The 15353-nt window shown below is 49.6% G+C and overlaps 1 protein-coding gene across 1 annotated transcript in view; it reads right to left on the bottom strand.

The window, feature by feature from the left end:
• Positions 1-9956: 9956 nt before the first annotated feature.
• The window catches only part of HDGF (heparin binding growth factor), a 33995-nt gene continuing 28598 nt past the window's right edge, over positions 9957-15353 (bottom strand). The window contains exons 2-6 of the mRNA XM_032792094.2: positions 14788-14864; positions 13482-13620; positions 11164-11346; positions 10602-10819; positions 9957-10222 (exon numbers count right to left, since the gene is read on the bottom strand). Of these exons, the coding sequence (XP_032647985.1) occupies positions 10216-10222; positions 10602-10819; positions 11164-11346; positions 13482-13620; positions 14788-14864 (624 nt within the window). The 3' untranslated portion in view covers positions 9957-10215. The remainder of the gene's footprint in view (positions 10223-10601; positions 10820-11163; positions 11347-13481; positions 13621-14787; positions 14865-15353) is intronic.

Here is a 15353-nt window from a genome sequence, read left to right as displayed (position 1 = left end):
TTTTGCAAAAAAAAAAAAAAAAGTGGTTCAGCAAACCCCTTCCCACTCCCACCCACCCCCCAATTTTCCATCAGTTTTTTGATGGAGACTTTTTGACCAGCCCCACCGCAAGCCTTTCACTAGACACAGCCCGATTTATTTTGTCCCCTTTGCGCAGATCATCACTTCATAGAAATGTCAGGCTGGAATCATAGAATCATAGAATCATAAGGTTGGAAGGGACCTCACGAGGTCATCTAGTCCAACCCCCTGCTAAAGGCAGGACCATTTTCCCTAAATAATCCCAGCCAGGGTGCGGTCTAGCCGGACTTTAAATAGCTCTAAAGATGGAGATTCTACCACCTCCCTAGGTAACCCATTCCAATACTTCACCACTCTCCTAGTCAGAAAGTTTTTTCTAATATCCAGCCTCGACTTCCGCAACTGCAACTTCAAACCATTGCTCCTTGTTCTGTCCTCCGTCACCACTGAGAACAGCCTAGCTCCCTCCTCCTTGGAGCATCCCTTCAAGTAGTTGAAGGTTGCTATCAAATCCCCCCTTAGTCTTCTCTTCTGCAGGCTAAATAAGCCCAGTTCCTTCAGTCTCTCTTCATAAGTCATGTGCTCCAGTCCTCTAATCATTTTTGTTGCCCTCCGCTGGACTCTCTCCAATTGTTCCACGTCCTTTTTGTAGTGTGGCACCCAAAACTGGACACAATATTCCAGATGCGGCCTCACCAGTGCCGAATAGAGGGGAATAATCACATCCCTCGATCTGCTGGCAACACTCCTACTAATACAGCCCAGTATGCTATTAGCCTTTTTGGCTACAAGAGCACACTGTAGGCTCATGTTCAACTTTCCATCTACCGTAACCCCAAGATCCTTTTCTTCAGCACTGCTACTTAGCCAAACAGTCCCCAGCCTGTAGCAGTGCATGGGGTTTTTCTGTCCTAAGTGCAGGACTTTGCACTTGTCCTTGTTGAACTTCATGAGGTTTCTTGTGGCCCACTTCTCCAATTTGTCTAAGTCTCCCTGAATCCTATCCCTGCCCTCCAGCGTGTCCACCACTCCCCCCAACTTGGTGTCATCTGCAAATTTACTTAATGTGCAAGCTATCCCACCATCAAGATCATTAATGAAGACATTGAATAGAACGGGACCCATTGAATAGAACGGGAAGGGACCTCAAGAAGTCACCAGGTCCATCCCTTGTGCTGAGGCCAGAACAAATAAACCCAGAACATCCCTGATGGGTTTGTCCAGCTGGTTCTGAAAAACCTCTAGTGAAGGGATCCCACAACCTCCCTTGGATGTCTGTCCCAGAGCTGAACTCCCCTTACAGTTAGAAAGTTCTTCCTAATATCTAACCGAAACCTCCCTTGCTAGGCAGGTTTGGTTCATTTTATACATCAGCTGCTTTTGCCAGACCCAGACTGTCTTTTAGTATGTGCTTGTCCAGCGTCTAGCACAATTGGGCCCTGCTTCTGCCTGGGGTCTCTGGCGTGCGTGCTCGAATCATACAACATTCCCATGTGGTTTTGTTCCATGCAGACCTGCAGCCATCCCCCCGAGCATGTGGTTGCCTGACACTGTAGTAGCCACACCCCTGCCGCTTTCCATTCTGGCCATTACATTCCTACGGGGATGTGACTGTGCCGCATGCTGTAGGAATCAAGCCTACACGGCTCAGCACATCGGGAGCTGGCTTTGGCTGGGGCATTTCCGCTCTGATCTCCGGGGAACATAACTGCTGTGCCTGCCAGACCTCAGCACTTTTCAACAGAGACTTCATCACAGAGGGGTGCAGGGTCAGAACATAAGAATGGCCACAGTGGCTCAGACCAAGGGTCCATCTAGTCCAGTGTCCTTTCTTCCAACAGTGGCCAATGTCAAGTGCCCCAGAGGGAATGAACAGAACAGGGAATCATCAAAGGATCCATCCCCTATCGCCCATTCCCAGCTTCCAACAAACAGAGGAAAGGACACTATCCCTGTCCACCCTGGCTAACAGCCATTGATGCACCTGTCCTCCATGAATGTATCTAGTTCTTTTCTGAACCCTGGTATAGTCTTGGCCTTCACAACATCCTCTGGCAAAGAGTTCCACAGGTTGACTGTGCAAATACTTCCTTTTGTTTGTTTTAAACCTGCTGCCTATTAATTTCATTAGGTCACCCCTAGTTCTTGTGTTAGGACAAGGAGTAAATAATACCTCCTGACTTACTTTCTACACACCAGTGATGATTTTATAGACCTCTATCATATCCCCCCTTAGCCGTCTCTTTTCCCAGCTGTAAAGCCCCAGTCTTATAAATGTTTCCTCATACCGAAGCTGTTCCACACCCCTAATCATTTTTGTTGCCCTTTTCTGAACCTTTTCCAATTCTAATACATCTTCAGATGCGGCGACCACATCTGCACACAGTATTCAAGATGTGAACATACTATGGGTTTATACAGAGGCAATATGATATTTTCGGTCTTATTATCTATCCCTTTCTTAATGATTCCCAACATTTTGTTTGCTTTTTTGACTGCCACTGCACACTGAGTGGATGTTTTCAGAGAACCAGCCACACTGGCTCCAAGATCTCTTTCTTTGGTTATAACAGCTAATTCAGACCCCATCATTTTATAAGTATAGTTGGGATTATGCTTCCCAATGTGCATTATTTGCATTTATCAAGACTGAATTTCATCTGCTATTTTGTTGCCCAGTCACCTGGTTCTGAGACATCCTTTTGTAGCTCTTCGCTGTCTGCCTGAACTTAACTATCTTGAGTAATTTTGTATCATCTACAAATTTTGCCACCTCACCATTTACCCCTTTTCCAGATCATTTATGAATAAGCAGAATAGGACTGGTCCCAGTACAGACCCCGGGGGACACCACAATTTACCTCTCTCCATTCTGAAAACTGACCATTTATTCCTACTCTTTGTTTCCAATCTTTTAACCAGTTACCGACCCATGAGAAAACCGTCCCCCTTATCCCATGACAGCTTCCTTTGCTTAAGAGCCTGTTCCTATGATTCTATGTCAAAGGCTTTCTGAAAACGCTTTGCTCACTCCTCATCTCCCTGCATCAGATGCGAGCACCAGGGATGATTGCACATGCTCCGAAGAGGCTCCAGGGGCATGCTGGGACATGTAGTTTCTGGAAGCACTTGGAACTACTCCAGCTCATCTCCATTTTCTATTCACGCTCTCTCCCCTTAGGTGCTGCAAGCCTGGGCAGCTCTGCTTCCCCTGGGCTTTGCACAGCCTGCTGGGCTGAGACCTCTCCTTTGCAGTGAATGTGCTTGTAGCTCAGCACACGCTCTCTTAGGGGGATCTGACAGCAAATGTGAAAAATCGGGACAGGGGTGGGGGATAATAGGAGCCTATAAGAAAAAGCCCCCAAAATCGGGACGGTCCCTAGAAAATCGGGACATCTGGTCACCCTCCGTTCCCTTTAGCAGAGAGGTGGCACATTTTAACCCATCGCCAAGACCTCCAGCTCCCCCCGCGTGCTGTGGCTAAAACTCTGGGCCACAGAGGAGGGCAGGTGTGAGCCTGAGTATTTCTTAGCAATTGCTGTGCGTGGGGCTTTTTACAAACAGTGGCCCAGGTCCGCGTTCCCATGCAGTGCAGAATCTAAGCAAGAGCAGTTTGCATTCACCGTGCCCCAGGTAACGGGGGCAGGAAAGTGGGGGAGTTCTTCCCTTGTCTTACGAAGTATTATTTGCCCTGCAGTAGCAGCCAAAAACCCCGACTCATTTCGCAGCCCTATTGTGCCAGCTGCTGCGCCGACAACACCAGCAGAAGCGGCGAGGTTTACAGAGAGATTGAATGACTTGCCCACAGCCCCGCCCGGCGTTGAACCCTGCTCTCCTGCGCGCCAGGCAAGTGCCTTAGCCATAAAACCCCCCTGCAGCTGGCTTCTCACCTCGCTCTCAAAGCAGCGCACGCAAGAGCTCCCCATTACAGCTGGGGAAACCGAAGCACAGAGTGGGAATGCAATTTGCCCAAAAGGACAGAGTGAATCGAGAGGAGTAGGTAGGTCGCTCTCACAGGCAGGCATAGCCCACGGGGCAGGGTGCTAATCTGGGATTTAGAAGCCCCAGATCAATCACACACGTGTGTGACCTTGAAGTCACTTAAGCCCAGATTTGCTAAAGGTAACTAAGACACACCAACCTCTTAGAATTGTTTGAGGGTGTTAATAAGCATGTGGACAAGGGGGATCCAGGGGATATAGTGTACTTGGACTTTCAGAAAGCCTTTGACAAGGTCCCTCAACAAAGGCTTTTCAGCAAAGGAAAGCAAAGGAAGCTGTCGTGGGATAAGAGGGAAGGTCTTCTCCTGACTCAGTGACTGGTTAAAAGATAGGAAACAAAGGGCAAGAATAAATGGTCAGTTTTCACAACGGAAAGAAGTAAATAGAGCAGGGGGCAGGGGGACAGGGGTCTGTACTGGGACCAGTGCTGTTCAACATACTCATAAATGAACTTGAAAAGGGGGTAAACAGAGAGGTGGCAAAGTTGCAGATGATACAAAATTACTCAGCATAGTTAAGTCCAAAACAGACTGCAAAGAGTTACAAAGCAATCTCACAAAACTGGGTGGCATAATGGAGATGTAATTCTAGGCTGATCAGTGCAAAGTAATGCACATTGCAAGATATCATGAATTGTCCATACAAAAGGATGGGCTCTAAATTAGCGGTCACCGCTCAAGACAGAGATCTTGGAGTCACCGTGGATAGTTCTTTGAAAACATCCGCTCAAGGTGCCGCGACTGTCAAAATAGCCAACAGAATGGTAGGAACTATTAGGAAAGGGATAGAAAATAAGACAAAAAATCTGTTCTTAGGTAGTTGCCTCCATTTCTTTAAAAATCTGGTTCTGAGCCACTTTGGACTTCAGATCTGTACAGGGGGATAACAGCACTGCCCTTCCTCACAGGGGGTTGTGAGGATAAATACATTAAAGACTGGAAGGTGCTAATTAATGGGAGCCAGCTAAATGCTTGGATCAGAAAGTGGGTAGACACCAGAGGGAAATTGCCTCCATAGATAAATAGAAACCACCGAGAAGTACGTACTATGGCCCACTGAAAGTCAAAGCCACGGAGCCTCAGAACAACCAACGATAAATAACAGCCACTCCTATAATAACCAACATTTTTTATTGTCCTAGAGAATTAAAATAATCTACATTTTTCTGTGTTTCTTTTATTCTCTGTACTATTCCAAAGCTAAATTCAACAATGGTGTTCATCACAGCCTCAGACAGAACCAAGGCAGGGTTGTTTGTCTTTTATTTTCCAAATCGGAATACGATTACATCACATGGCGAGAAGGACGGGAGAGCGAGAGAGAAAAAGAGGAGACACCTGGGCTCAGGGACAGGTAGAAACACGAGTTTAAAAATAAGGCAGACTATGAAAAAAAATTGCTAAACCAATGACTTTTCCAGCTACTCATCGTAGTTTCGTTTTTAAGAACTTTTTTTTAATATATATATATATATATTGGTAAAAATGTCATTGTATTTTTTCTTTTTTACAAATATTTTGATAAATATTCCCCAGAAACCTTCTGAATTTCCTTTCAGATCCGTGACCACAGGCCATGCTGTGGAAAAACAAACCAACCCTCCATGCATATTTCCACAACGGACGCTGAATGTGTCTTACATCCCCCTGGAGACCTGGACTCAGGTTGCCACTTGGACCACAAGTGAGGTCTAGTTCCCGTTATTTTATAGGCACATTCCCTGGGGTCAAACTGGCGGCCCCTGAGGTTAGCGCTCTGACTCTCAGACATGCTCAGGTTGGCCGTTCAGGGCCTTAATATAGGTGGAACTGGCTCTCTGGGAATCACACCGGGGCAGGGAGTTGGTGTAAAAGGGAAGATTAGGGGTGTAACCAAAGCATACTGTGCACTGGCTAGTCTCTGCTTCCCAGGGCCCCTTAAGTGACACGGGGAGCAGAGCATAAGTTAGAGCAGCCCCTAAGGCTGCTCTAATTTAAACTGCAGGCTGGGCAGGGCTTCTGCACGCCCATGGATCACAGGAGACCTGGTTTTCCATTGCCCTGTGCCTTCTGCAGGATGCTTTGGTATTGATTCGCAGTCACTAGTGTAACTAAGTGCACAAGGTGATGGGTGAAGGGTAATTGGGCCCGGAGAACATAAAGGAGCTCTAAAACAACTCCCCCTCCAATCCCAAACACAACCCCTGCTCTGAGCACAGGAACAGAGCAACCAAGAATCAAGCCAGTGTCTTTCTCTGAAGCTTCAGCCCTAGACTTGGTCTCTGGCTACCCCTTTTAGGAGTCTGGCAGCGCCCCTGAGGGCGCTTAGACTATCTGGTGAGGGCTGGAAGCACCACGAAGGCAGCACACTCCTTGTGGCATGGACGCCCCCATTCCTGTCCTTCGCTTCCTGGGATTGTGGGTCTGGGAGCCCTGGAGGGGCACAGCACAGAGCTTCTAGCAAAGGGAGCACCCCCAAAATGGCATCATTGATGGGTTCCCCTTGGCCAACAGGAACTGCTGGAATGTGGGGCTTTTGGAGAAAGGGGATCTCCTTTAGGGGAGACTCCTCCTCACACAGATGTTTCCTAGAAAGGCTCTGCCCAACAACAGCCCATCTCCTGCCGTTGCCCAGCAGACTGCTCAAATGCACCTCCCAAAAACGTCCTGCAAAATCAGAGGGCCCGCACTTGAAAATCTGCCAGCTGTCTCTGTGGAACAGCAGCTGCCCTGCTCGTTCCTGGCGCTGAGATCTGCAAACACCTGGTACCCAGCTATCCACCGGCCTGCCCGTGGGACAATCCCCGACACCAGTGCAAAACAAGCAGGTGGCATCAGTATCATTTTGCACCCATGTAAACGACTGCACAGGACGCAGGGCACTGGAGAACCAGGCCCATTAGACAGGCAAAAAACTGGGCTAGAGGCGATGCAGAGTCCGCTCCTGTTCCTGTTCATGTCAAACGGAAAAACCTGCAGCAAGGCCAGAATCCAGAACTCAAGTAACGCACGTCCACCTTGCTGGGAGACATCTGTGAGCACGCAGGATCTACACGGAACCCCAGGCCCCATGGCTGCATAGCCACGCCAAGCCAAGCCACTAGATTCGCAATGAAAACTACTTTCAACCCAGATCTTCATTCCGCCTCGGGGCAACAATCAGCAGCAAAGTGCCAGCGAATCACTGCTCTATAGCCTCCAAGGTTTTTCCAGCTTTGTCCTTTCACGAGACAGTCACAAATACAGCTGGTTACGGGTGGAAGTGGGGGGTGGGAGGGCCAGTATGGAGGGGACATTTTTTCCTCTATTGCCTCAAGAAAATTAATGTTTTTGAATTTTCTCAACTATAGAAAATTTTCCCCATTTTTTAAAAAGAATTGTCATCAACATTTCAGTTTTTGTCAAAATGGCAGCAAAAGTTTCGAAATTCCAGCAAGAATTGTGTCAAAAAGTCAACATTCCAACAAGAGTTGTGTCACAATTTCAAAACTCCAGCAGGAATTTTGACCAGCTCTGGTCGCGAAAGCTTCGGAAACATTACATGGGTGGGCAACCAGCTGTATCAAAGCCCTCATCTCGTTGAGCAAATCTTTGGGTGGCTCCTTTGCTTCCCTTAAAAGACTGAACCAGACTGGTGAACCCAGACGTCTGAGTTCTAGGAAGGTCGCTAACTGCACCCTGATGTCTAATGGGGAGGTGGAGGAAGGGGCTTTAATTGGTAAAAATCTCCAATTCTTTTTCTCCACGGAAATTTTCAACTGAAAGTTTAAAATCTGTCAATCAGCAGCTTGAAACACGGGTAAAATTGCATGCAAGTGGTCAGCATTTTCCTCATTCCCACCCCCATAAGAATTCTGGAAATCTTGTGCCCATCAGCAGCGTACGAAAACACCTAGATAAAACACAGCAACATGCCCGTCTAGCCCAATTGGCCACAACATCACCGATCAGACCAACCTAGGACTAGCAGCGATCACAGGTCTCCGCTAATTCCAAACCACCACATGGATGCTAGAAGCGTTAAAACACTTTAGCAATTCAGTTAAAAACAATAATAAAAAAACCCTACTGAAATAAAGTAAGAGCGGTCTCTATATCAGAGTGCACACTTCATGGATTTCCATGGGTTCACTCATAGAATATCAGGGTTGCAAGGGACCTCAGGAGGTCATCTAGTCCCCCTCATTACCTCCCCCAATAGGAAGAGGGGGCAGAGTGTGCAGCGATCGAGGGATTTCTGATTAGCTGAACACTTTGGAGGCAAGGGTTTGTGAGCTGTTGTCAAAAGAGTTCAGATCTGCTTGTAGTTCCCCTGAAACTTGCAGAATGACACCAGGGACAGATTGTCCGGATTCTTGGGATCACAGACAGGATGGAAACGGCGGATAAAACTCGTCCATCTCCTTACAGGCGAATAGGCCAATCCTCACGGCCGCCTTTGAAATTTTGAAAATGAATTTAGTGCTGGGTGAAAGGTACTGGAGGGACAGCCCAAGGCCACTTGATTCATAAGCTTGGGCCACACACATCATTCCACCATGTTTCCCCAGAGGCTCATTCGGCCATTGGCTTCTCTGGCAGTCTCAGCAATTTAGGGGTGAATGGTGATGGCTTTCAGACACACCTATCCCTTGGTCCAAGAGCCGTCAATCATCACATGAAGGCTACGAAACGGCATAACCATCCTCCATTGCACTGGCTCCAAAATGGGGCCCCAGAGACAAAGAACTTCACAACCTCCCATTAATCTCCTGTCTGGGGCTGGCTGAAAGTTTTTTCCATCAAAACTGGTTTTTGACAGAAAATTGGGTTTGTGGCTAAATGAAATATTTTGGGGAAAATTTCTGTTTTGCTGTGGAAATTTTGAATACATATTTTTTGGGGGGCTGAACAACCAAATGCCCAAAAACAGATATATGTTGATTTGGACATGCTGCCACAGTGCATCATGGGAATCTCCCAGAATGCACCATGGCCAGGGGCTCCCAGGATGAACTGTTTCTTCTCTCTCAGAAGCAAGACTCTGGTGCATCATGGGAGATGTACTCTGATCAGGGAGTCTGGTCTGAACTACAACTCCCATGAGCCTCTGCCACAGCATTTCCCAGTTGACCTTTTTACAGTTTTTTCCCAAATTTTTTTGGTATTGAAATTCCTGCCAAAAAATCTAAATTTTCCACAGGATTAAAAAAAAAAAATTCAGCCAACTCTATCCCTGAGCCATCCAATCCCATCCTGTACCGGCTCAGCCAAACGACCTGCTGAAAGATGACCTGGTAAGACAGAGGTGCACATGGCTAGCACATCCTGTAGTCAGCCTAGGACGGCAGCAAGGCTGGGGTTTGGGCACCGACAGCAGAGCAGCACTTGCCACCGAATTTGAGGGGAGACCTTGCAAGGAACGAGACCAAAGACTGTCTGACTGACAGGGGCTATGGAAAACAGCAGCTGGGGCAAAGCGGGATATTATGCCTCTGGTCTTGTTTAAAGGGACTCGTGTCCATTAACAGAGCAAGAAGCAGAAGCCAATGGTGAATCCCACTTATGGAGTAGGGCATGCAGTTAGGTCAGGGATCTCTGTGGTGTATCCTCACAAGAGCAAGATTCCCAAACCTGATTGGTGCATCTCCCTCTGCCATTGCTCTTCCGGGATTCAGAACTGGAAACAGACCAATGGTCATGCAAAGGGCCCTTCGTGTGCATTTTAAGGCCCTTTTAACACAGCTCATGCAGCACCCAGGGGCCTTGATGTAAAGCAGAATGAGGTTCAGTTCATCTAAATTATCCGGACATCGAGGAAACCCCTCAAAAACAAAAAAAAACTATCCAGCAATTCTTGAAAGAGACAGATTCCAACTCTGCCTCTCCTCCCCGGCTTTCCGGTGATCACCTGACTTTAAACCCTCACGAAAGCCCCACTGAAGAGGAAGCAATTCGTAGGAAGTGATAGGAAACATTTTAAAAAGGCATGAATCGCTTTTATTTCAAATCAACTGATCAGCGCCCCCTAGAAATCACTATTACAAGCATGCGCCCTGCTACGGGTGGGCGGGGACAGGGGACGGGATGGTTCGTGTTACTGGTTTCTTTTTATTTCTTTCTTCCCGAATTGCAGATGCGACGAGCCGACTAGGAACGAAACTGTTTAGCACCCAGGGAGCCCAGCAGGAAAGGAACAGCCCAGACGATGAGCTCAGCTTGGGAAGGCCGGCCAGCTACAGACTGCGGGAGCAGAGAAGGAACAGGGAAGAACATCAAGGATGATGAACGTTGCGGTGGCAGCAAACAGGATCAGGGCCGCATGCTGGAGGATAACGGGGGGCGGGATCTGCTCCTGCCATTGGATCCTGCCTGGAGCTCTCCCATCCAAGGAGTAACCAAGCCTGGCCCTTTGACTCAGCAGAAGGGCAGGGGCCTTGTTACGCACCCTCCCCTGTTTCTTACATCCCTCTCCCCCTGAAACAGACGGGCAAAGTCCTGCTGATTTCCATGCGACCTGTACCAGACCCTTAGGGCCTGATGCTGTGATGGGAACCAGACCCCAAGCCTCCCTCCTCCGGAGGGGTGACGTGCCAGACTCTGCCCTCCTCCAGTCCCCTACCTCTCCTTGTGATCTCTGATTTCCTCCGCGGCGGCTTTCTCCTTCCCTTCTGGCTTGGCCTCTCTCGCGTCCGGGACTCCAGCGGGGTCGCTGTTCTTCTCTTTCTCCCCTTCGGGGGGGCTGGGCTTCTGTTTCTCTCCCTCCTTGGGGACTTCTTCGTTCTCTACTTTCTTCTCCCCTTCCTGGCCCTCCGCCTCTTTGGCGCGTTTAGGGGAGTCCTGCCAATGGGAAGGGGGGTCAACCGGGACCCACGGCGGTGCCGCCCCCTCCCTGCCCGGGCGATGAGAGAGGTCCTGCGCTGGCTCATGCTAGGCCCTTGCCTGCAAGCACAGATACCCCCACACGGTGCTGGTGGAGGGGCGTCTCTGATCTTTTCTCAGAACACAATCCCTCAACCCCCATCTCAGGGACCAGCCCTGTTCCCCGGTCCCAGGGACAGGCCCCGATCTTTATTCCATGAGCTCAGTTCCAGACAGCACTGTCCCCATGCCCTGGTCTGTCTCCGATCTACAGCCCGATCCCTCCCTGGGCAGCTCACCGGGGACCTCCCCCTGACCGCTACCTCCAAGGCATCTTCCGCTTTCCTCTTGATCCCAGCCTTCTCGTTCTTCTCCTTGCTTTGCTCGTCGATCACCAGCTTGCCCTCCTCGTCACTGCTGCCCTCCGCGTTGCCTTTCTTCTCACCGTCGCCCTCCGGCTCCTGCTCAGGCTCTGCATCCTCTGGGCAGCTCTTCTTCTGGGTGGGCTGCAGGAGGACGGGGGGGAGCGGGGGAGGGAGGAGAGACAGACAGAGGAAGATGGGAGGGGGATACAGTTATTGCAAGGTGATAGGAAGATCAGTGCCCTTGTCTTTGACGCTCACGCCTGACAGCTGCTCCCTGGTGCCAGCTGCTGTCCAGGGTCAGGGATGATTCTACACAGCCTATTTCTTCCCCCACGACAACAGCATCTTGCAGCCGGTGGCCTCTCAAAGCACTGTGCAGCCGTGGCCAAAGGACACACAGAGAGAGCTGCAGCCACTTCTGGAGTGGAGCGTGACAACGGCTCATGGGAGAAGAAGCAGAAAAGTTTCAACGGCAGGGGGAATTTAGGGAGGTGAGACTGAGTTTGCTGATTTTTGACCAGGACTCGGGCCAACACCCTCAATGCCTATGAAAAGATGGGTCTCAAATGACCACAAGTCCTTGCTTTTAGCCATCTTCCAGAATATGGCACCTCCCAGAAGCAAAGCACCCTCAGGGGTACTGCCTCCCAGAGAAGAACGCTCCTCTGTGAATGCCCCAACCCCACTTGCCGAGTACCCAGAATGTCTTGGAGGTCTCCGATCTACAGCTCAGCCCTCGCTTAGCTAATAAGAGCTGACAGCATCGCAGCAGAAAGCAGGGCTGCTGCAGGCTACCCAGAGAAATATTTTAGTGACTGCAAAGCAGAGCATTCTGCAGCTTGCAGAGAAAACCCACCCCCAAAACGTTAGTGCAGCGGGTTCACTCACTGGTTCAAGTCATGCAAGACGCACCTGGCTTGAGAGCTGCACTGCCCGCCCCATGCACCTGAAGTAAGCTATTACTCTTGACAGGGTAAAGAGGGCAGGCAGCGTGAGCCCATTATTCAAGCACTGGACAAGGGCTCAAGGGATCTTGGTTATATTCCCAGATCTACCACTGGGTGATCTCGAGCAATTCGCCCCCTCTCTCCCCAGCCTCAGTTTCCTCTCCCACGCTTTGCTCTTGTGGTGTATTCAGACTGTGTTGGACATACAGCTCCTCCCACTTGATATCGGTTGGGGTCTCTAGTACTGTCATAACGATCATCATTAACGGACAATTAAAACAGATTAATCCTTGAAACTGGAGCTGATCGAAGTTTTCCTATAGAGATTCCCTACCCCAAAGCGACTTTTCAGCAAAACTGAAATTCTTGTGAAAAACTTCTATTTTTGTCAAAACAATAATCATAATATTGCTTTTCACTGAAAAGCTAAAAGCCAACATTTTTTTATTTTAAATCAGAAAATTTTCAGTTTTGGGGATTTTGACTTTTCAACAAAGTTTTAGTCTAAAAATGTTCATGGGTCGGGGGGAGGGGAGAGAAATAATTTCCCCACTGTCTTCACTCGCCCCCTCCCCCCGTAAGGGACTGAAGGAATAAGGCTCTCGTTAACTTCAATCAACTTTGGATCAGGGCAGGAGAGATTGAGGTCAGCTTTCCTGTCCTATCCCCATTTTACAGACAGAAAAACTGAGGCACAGAGAGGGACAGTAACTGATTAAGATCACCCAGCAAACTGAGGCAGAGCTGGGAATAAATTCCAGGAGTCCTGATTCCCAGGGCCTCCTGCTCTAACCACTAGACCCCACTCCCTCCTAGAGCCAGAATCCAGGAGTCCTGACTTCCAGCCCCACACTTTACCCACATGACTAAATTCCCTTTCTCCCTTGAGGATTACCTGTCTTTAGGAGAGTGGTATCTTGAGCTCAAGACTGAAAAGATCACTGGGTTGGGGTCTCTTAAACCCTTCAAACCGCCCTGCTCACCTTCCCCAAAACCCCGACTTCGTATGTAGGACGTGTCTCTCCAGTGCCTGGCCCCAGCAACTACAACAACCTGCTACTGGTGCACCCGGGGAGAAATTGCTACTTCACTCCAGTGGAAGACGCTTGGGGTTTTTGCTGGCAAAGGTCCTGGGTTCGATCCCTGCCGAAAGCGATAATGCCAGCATGGACTGGCCACGACTTGCTTGTATAACAAAGAAGCCCAAAGCAGAGTTGCTACAGGTAAAATTCACCTCTGGGCAAAGGATGCGCAGGCCTCTGCCCGAGGACAAGCTCTGCCCTCCAGGAAGCAGCCAGGCCAGCAGAGAGGTTTAACGGGTAGACGCACCTGATACCCAGAGGCTTTGACGGTCGGGTTGTTCTCGATCTCCCACAAGCCTTCGCTGAACCCTTTCCGCTTGTTGGGTTTCCCGAACTTCTCCTTGCACTCTTCATAGGGGAAGAGGTCTTTGGGACCCAGGAACGCCCTGCACGGTGGGAAAGAGAAGCAGTAACGACAGGCCACGGGTAATACGCCTCCACAGCACCTCCTGGCTGAGGATTGCTAGGCAAACGTTCCAGCCGCGACCTGTCTGGGAGGCAGGGTTCGCTGGTGAAACAGAGGCACCAGGCATGGAAGTAGAGAAACACCCAGGTCCTACAGAAAGTCAGCAGGTCCCTTAGGAGCTTCGTAAATTCCCGCTCATTTCCTGCACCTGCCTTATCCGTTTTTTGTCGGTGAATTCAGTATTGGGGCTTATTAAAAACAACCCTCCTTTGCTTCAACAGAACTCTGCACTGGGGGGGTTGTTACATCACTGAAGGGGGAAGGGGTCTCTTGAAACTTCTCCACGATCCAGCTTCCCCACCCGTCCCTATACAGCAAACCTGGATACATTCCTAGCACCACGATGATCAAACCACCCCCAGTGGCATTAAATACCTTGATGTGACCCCACCCAGGCACTGAGCTGGGAAAGGCTGCTGCTGGGTTGGAGGCGGACAGGCCTACGCTGGTCAGGGGGATATTAACATTTCTATTATTATAATTATTAGCATTGCAGTGGCTCCTAGGAGCTCTAGCCATGGACCAAGAGCCCATGGTGCTAGGTGCTGTACAAACACCTGGTCCCTGCCCCAAGGAGCTTACAATGAGAATATCTTGGTCCATTACATTCATTTTATATTTAGTGCCAGTCTGTTGGAGGAGGGAAGCTCCCACCTACAGGGGACAGCTCTGGTTACACCACAGGAAAGGGGAAGGCACCAACGGAGACCATTTCCTTTCCTTTCCTTTCTCATGTCGTTTCATGCTAGGCTCCCCCTTGTCTTGCTCCCATGCCCCTCCCTCATCACCATCTCCCCTCTGCCCCCGTGCAGCTGACAGGAGGAGGCTGTCCGGAGGGGGGCACAGCTCATGTCCCAAGAGCATGGGGGGTGAAGGGGGGTCTTGCTGGAAAGAGAATGGCTGCCATTTGATGACTCTGCGAAGATTTGAATACAAGACCCTACCCTTGGCCAACTGATGCGTTTGCCTTAACCCTACTCACATGATTCTGACTGACACCCCATCTCACTTCCCTAACACACACACATTCCCCTGCCCTTACACACACGTTCCCCCCACCTGCCCCCATTTTAAAAATCTCACTCACGTTTCATGGGTCCCGAAGAAGAAGACTTGATATTTATTGGAGGAGGATTTGACGGCGGCTTCTGGCATCTCATCGATCTGTTCAGGGGACACAAATCGTGGGGTGAGAAACAGAGAACAAACAGCCCCCTATGCCGCAACCCAAAGCCAGGCTGAACGGACGCAGCTCCCCCACACACACACACAGTTGAGCCTCAGCCGGGCACAACAATGCTCAGAGATGAATTGAGAACAAAGGCTGAGGAGTTCAGCAACCCTTGATCTCCAAAGTCCTCCAGGAAAGAAGACGGAAATATTTGGGCCACGTGTTAGAGGCCAATGGAAAGCATCCCTCCACCCTTCAGCAAGGGTCAATGTATGAGCTTGAACAATCCAAATCTCCTGTCTCTGTACAGAGCCTTGCTCTTCCAGAGCATCTTTCACTGGCAGATCTCAAAGAGCTTCACGAAGGAAGGTCAGTATCATTAGCCCCATTTTACAGATGGGAAAACCGAGGCTCAGAGCGGGGAAGTGACTTGCCTAAGGTCACCCAGCTGGCAAAGCTGGGATATAGAGATTGTGCAAAGA

The sequence above is a fragment of the Chelonoidis abingdonii genome, chromosome 11 (assembly GCF_003597395.2).
Source record: "Chelonoidis abingdonii isolate Lonesome George chromosome 11, CheloAbing_2.0, whole genome shotgun sequence".
In the NCBI taxonomy this organism is placed as follows: Eukaryota; Metazoa; Chordata; order Testudines; family Testudinidae; genus Chelonoidis; species Chelonoidis abingdonii.
Note: the sequence above shows the minus strand (reverse complement) of the source record. Positions and strands in the feature narration are given on the sequence as shown.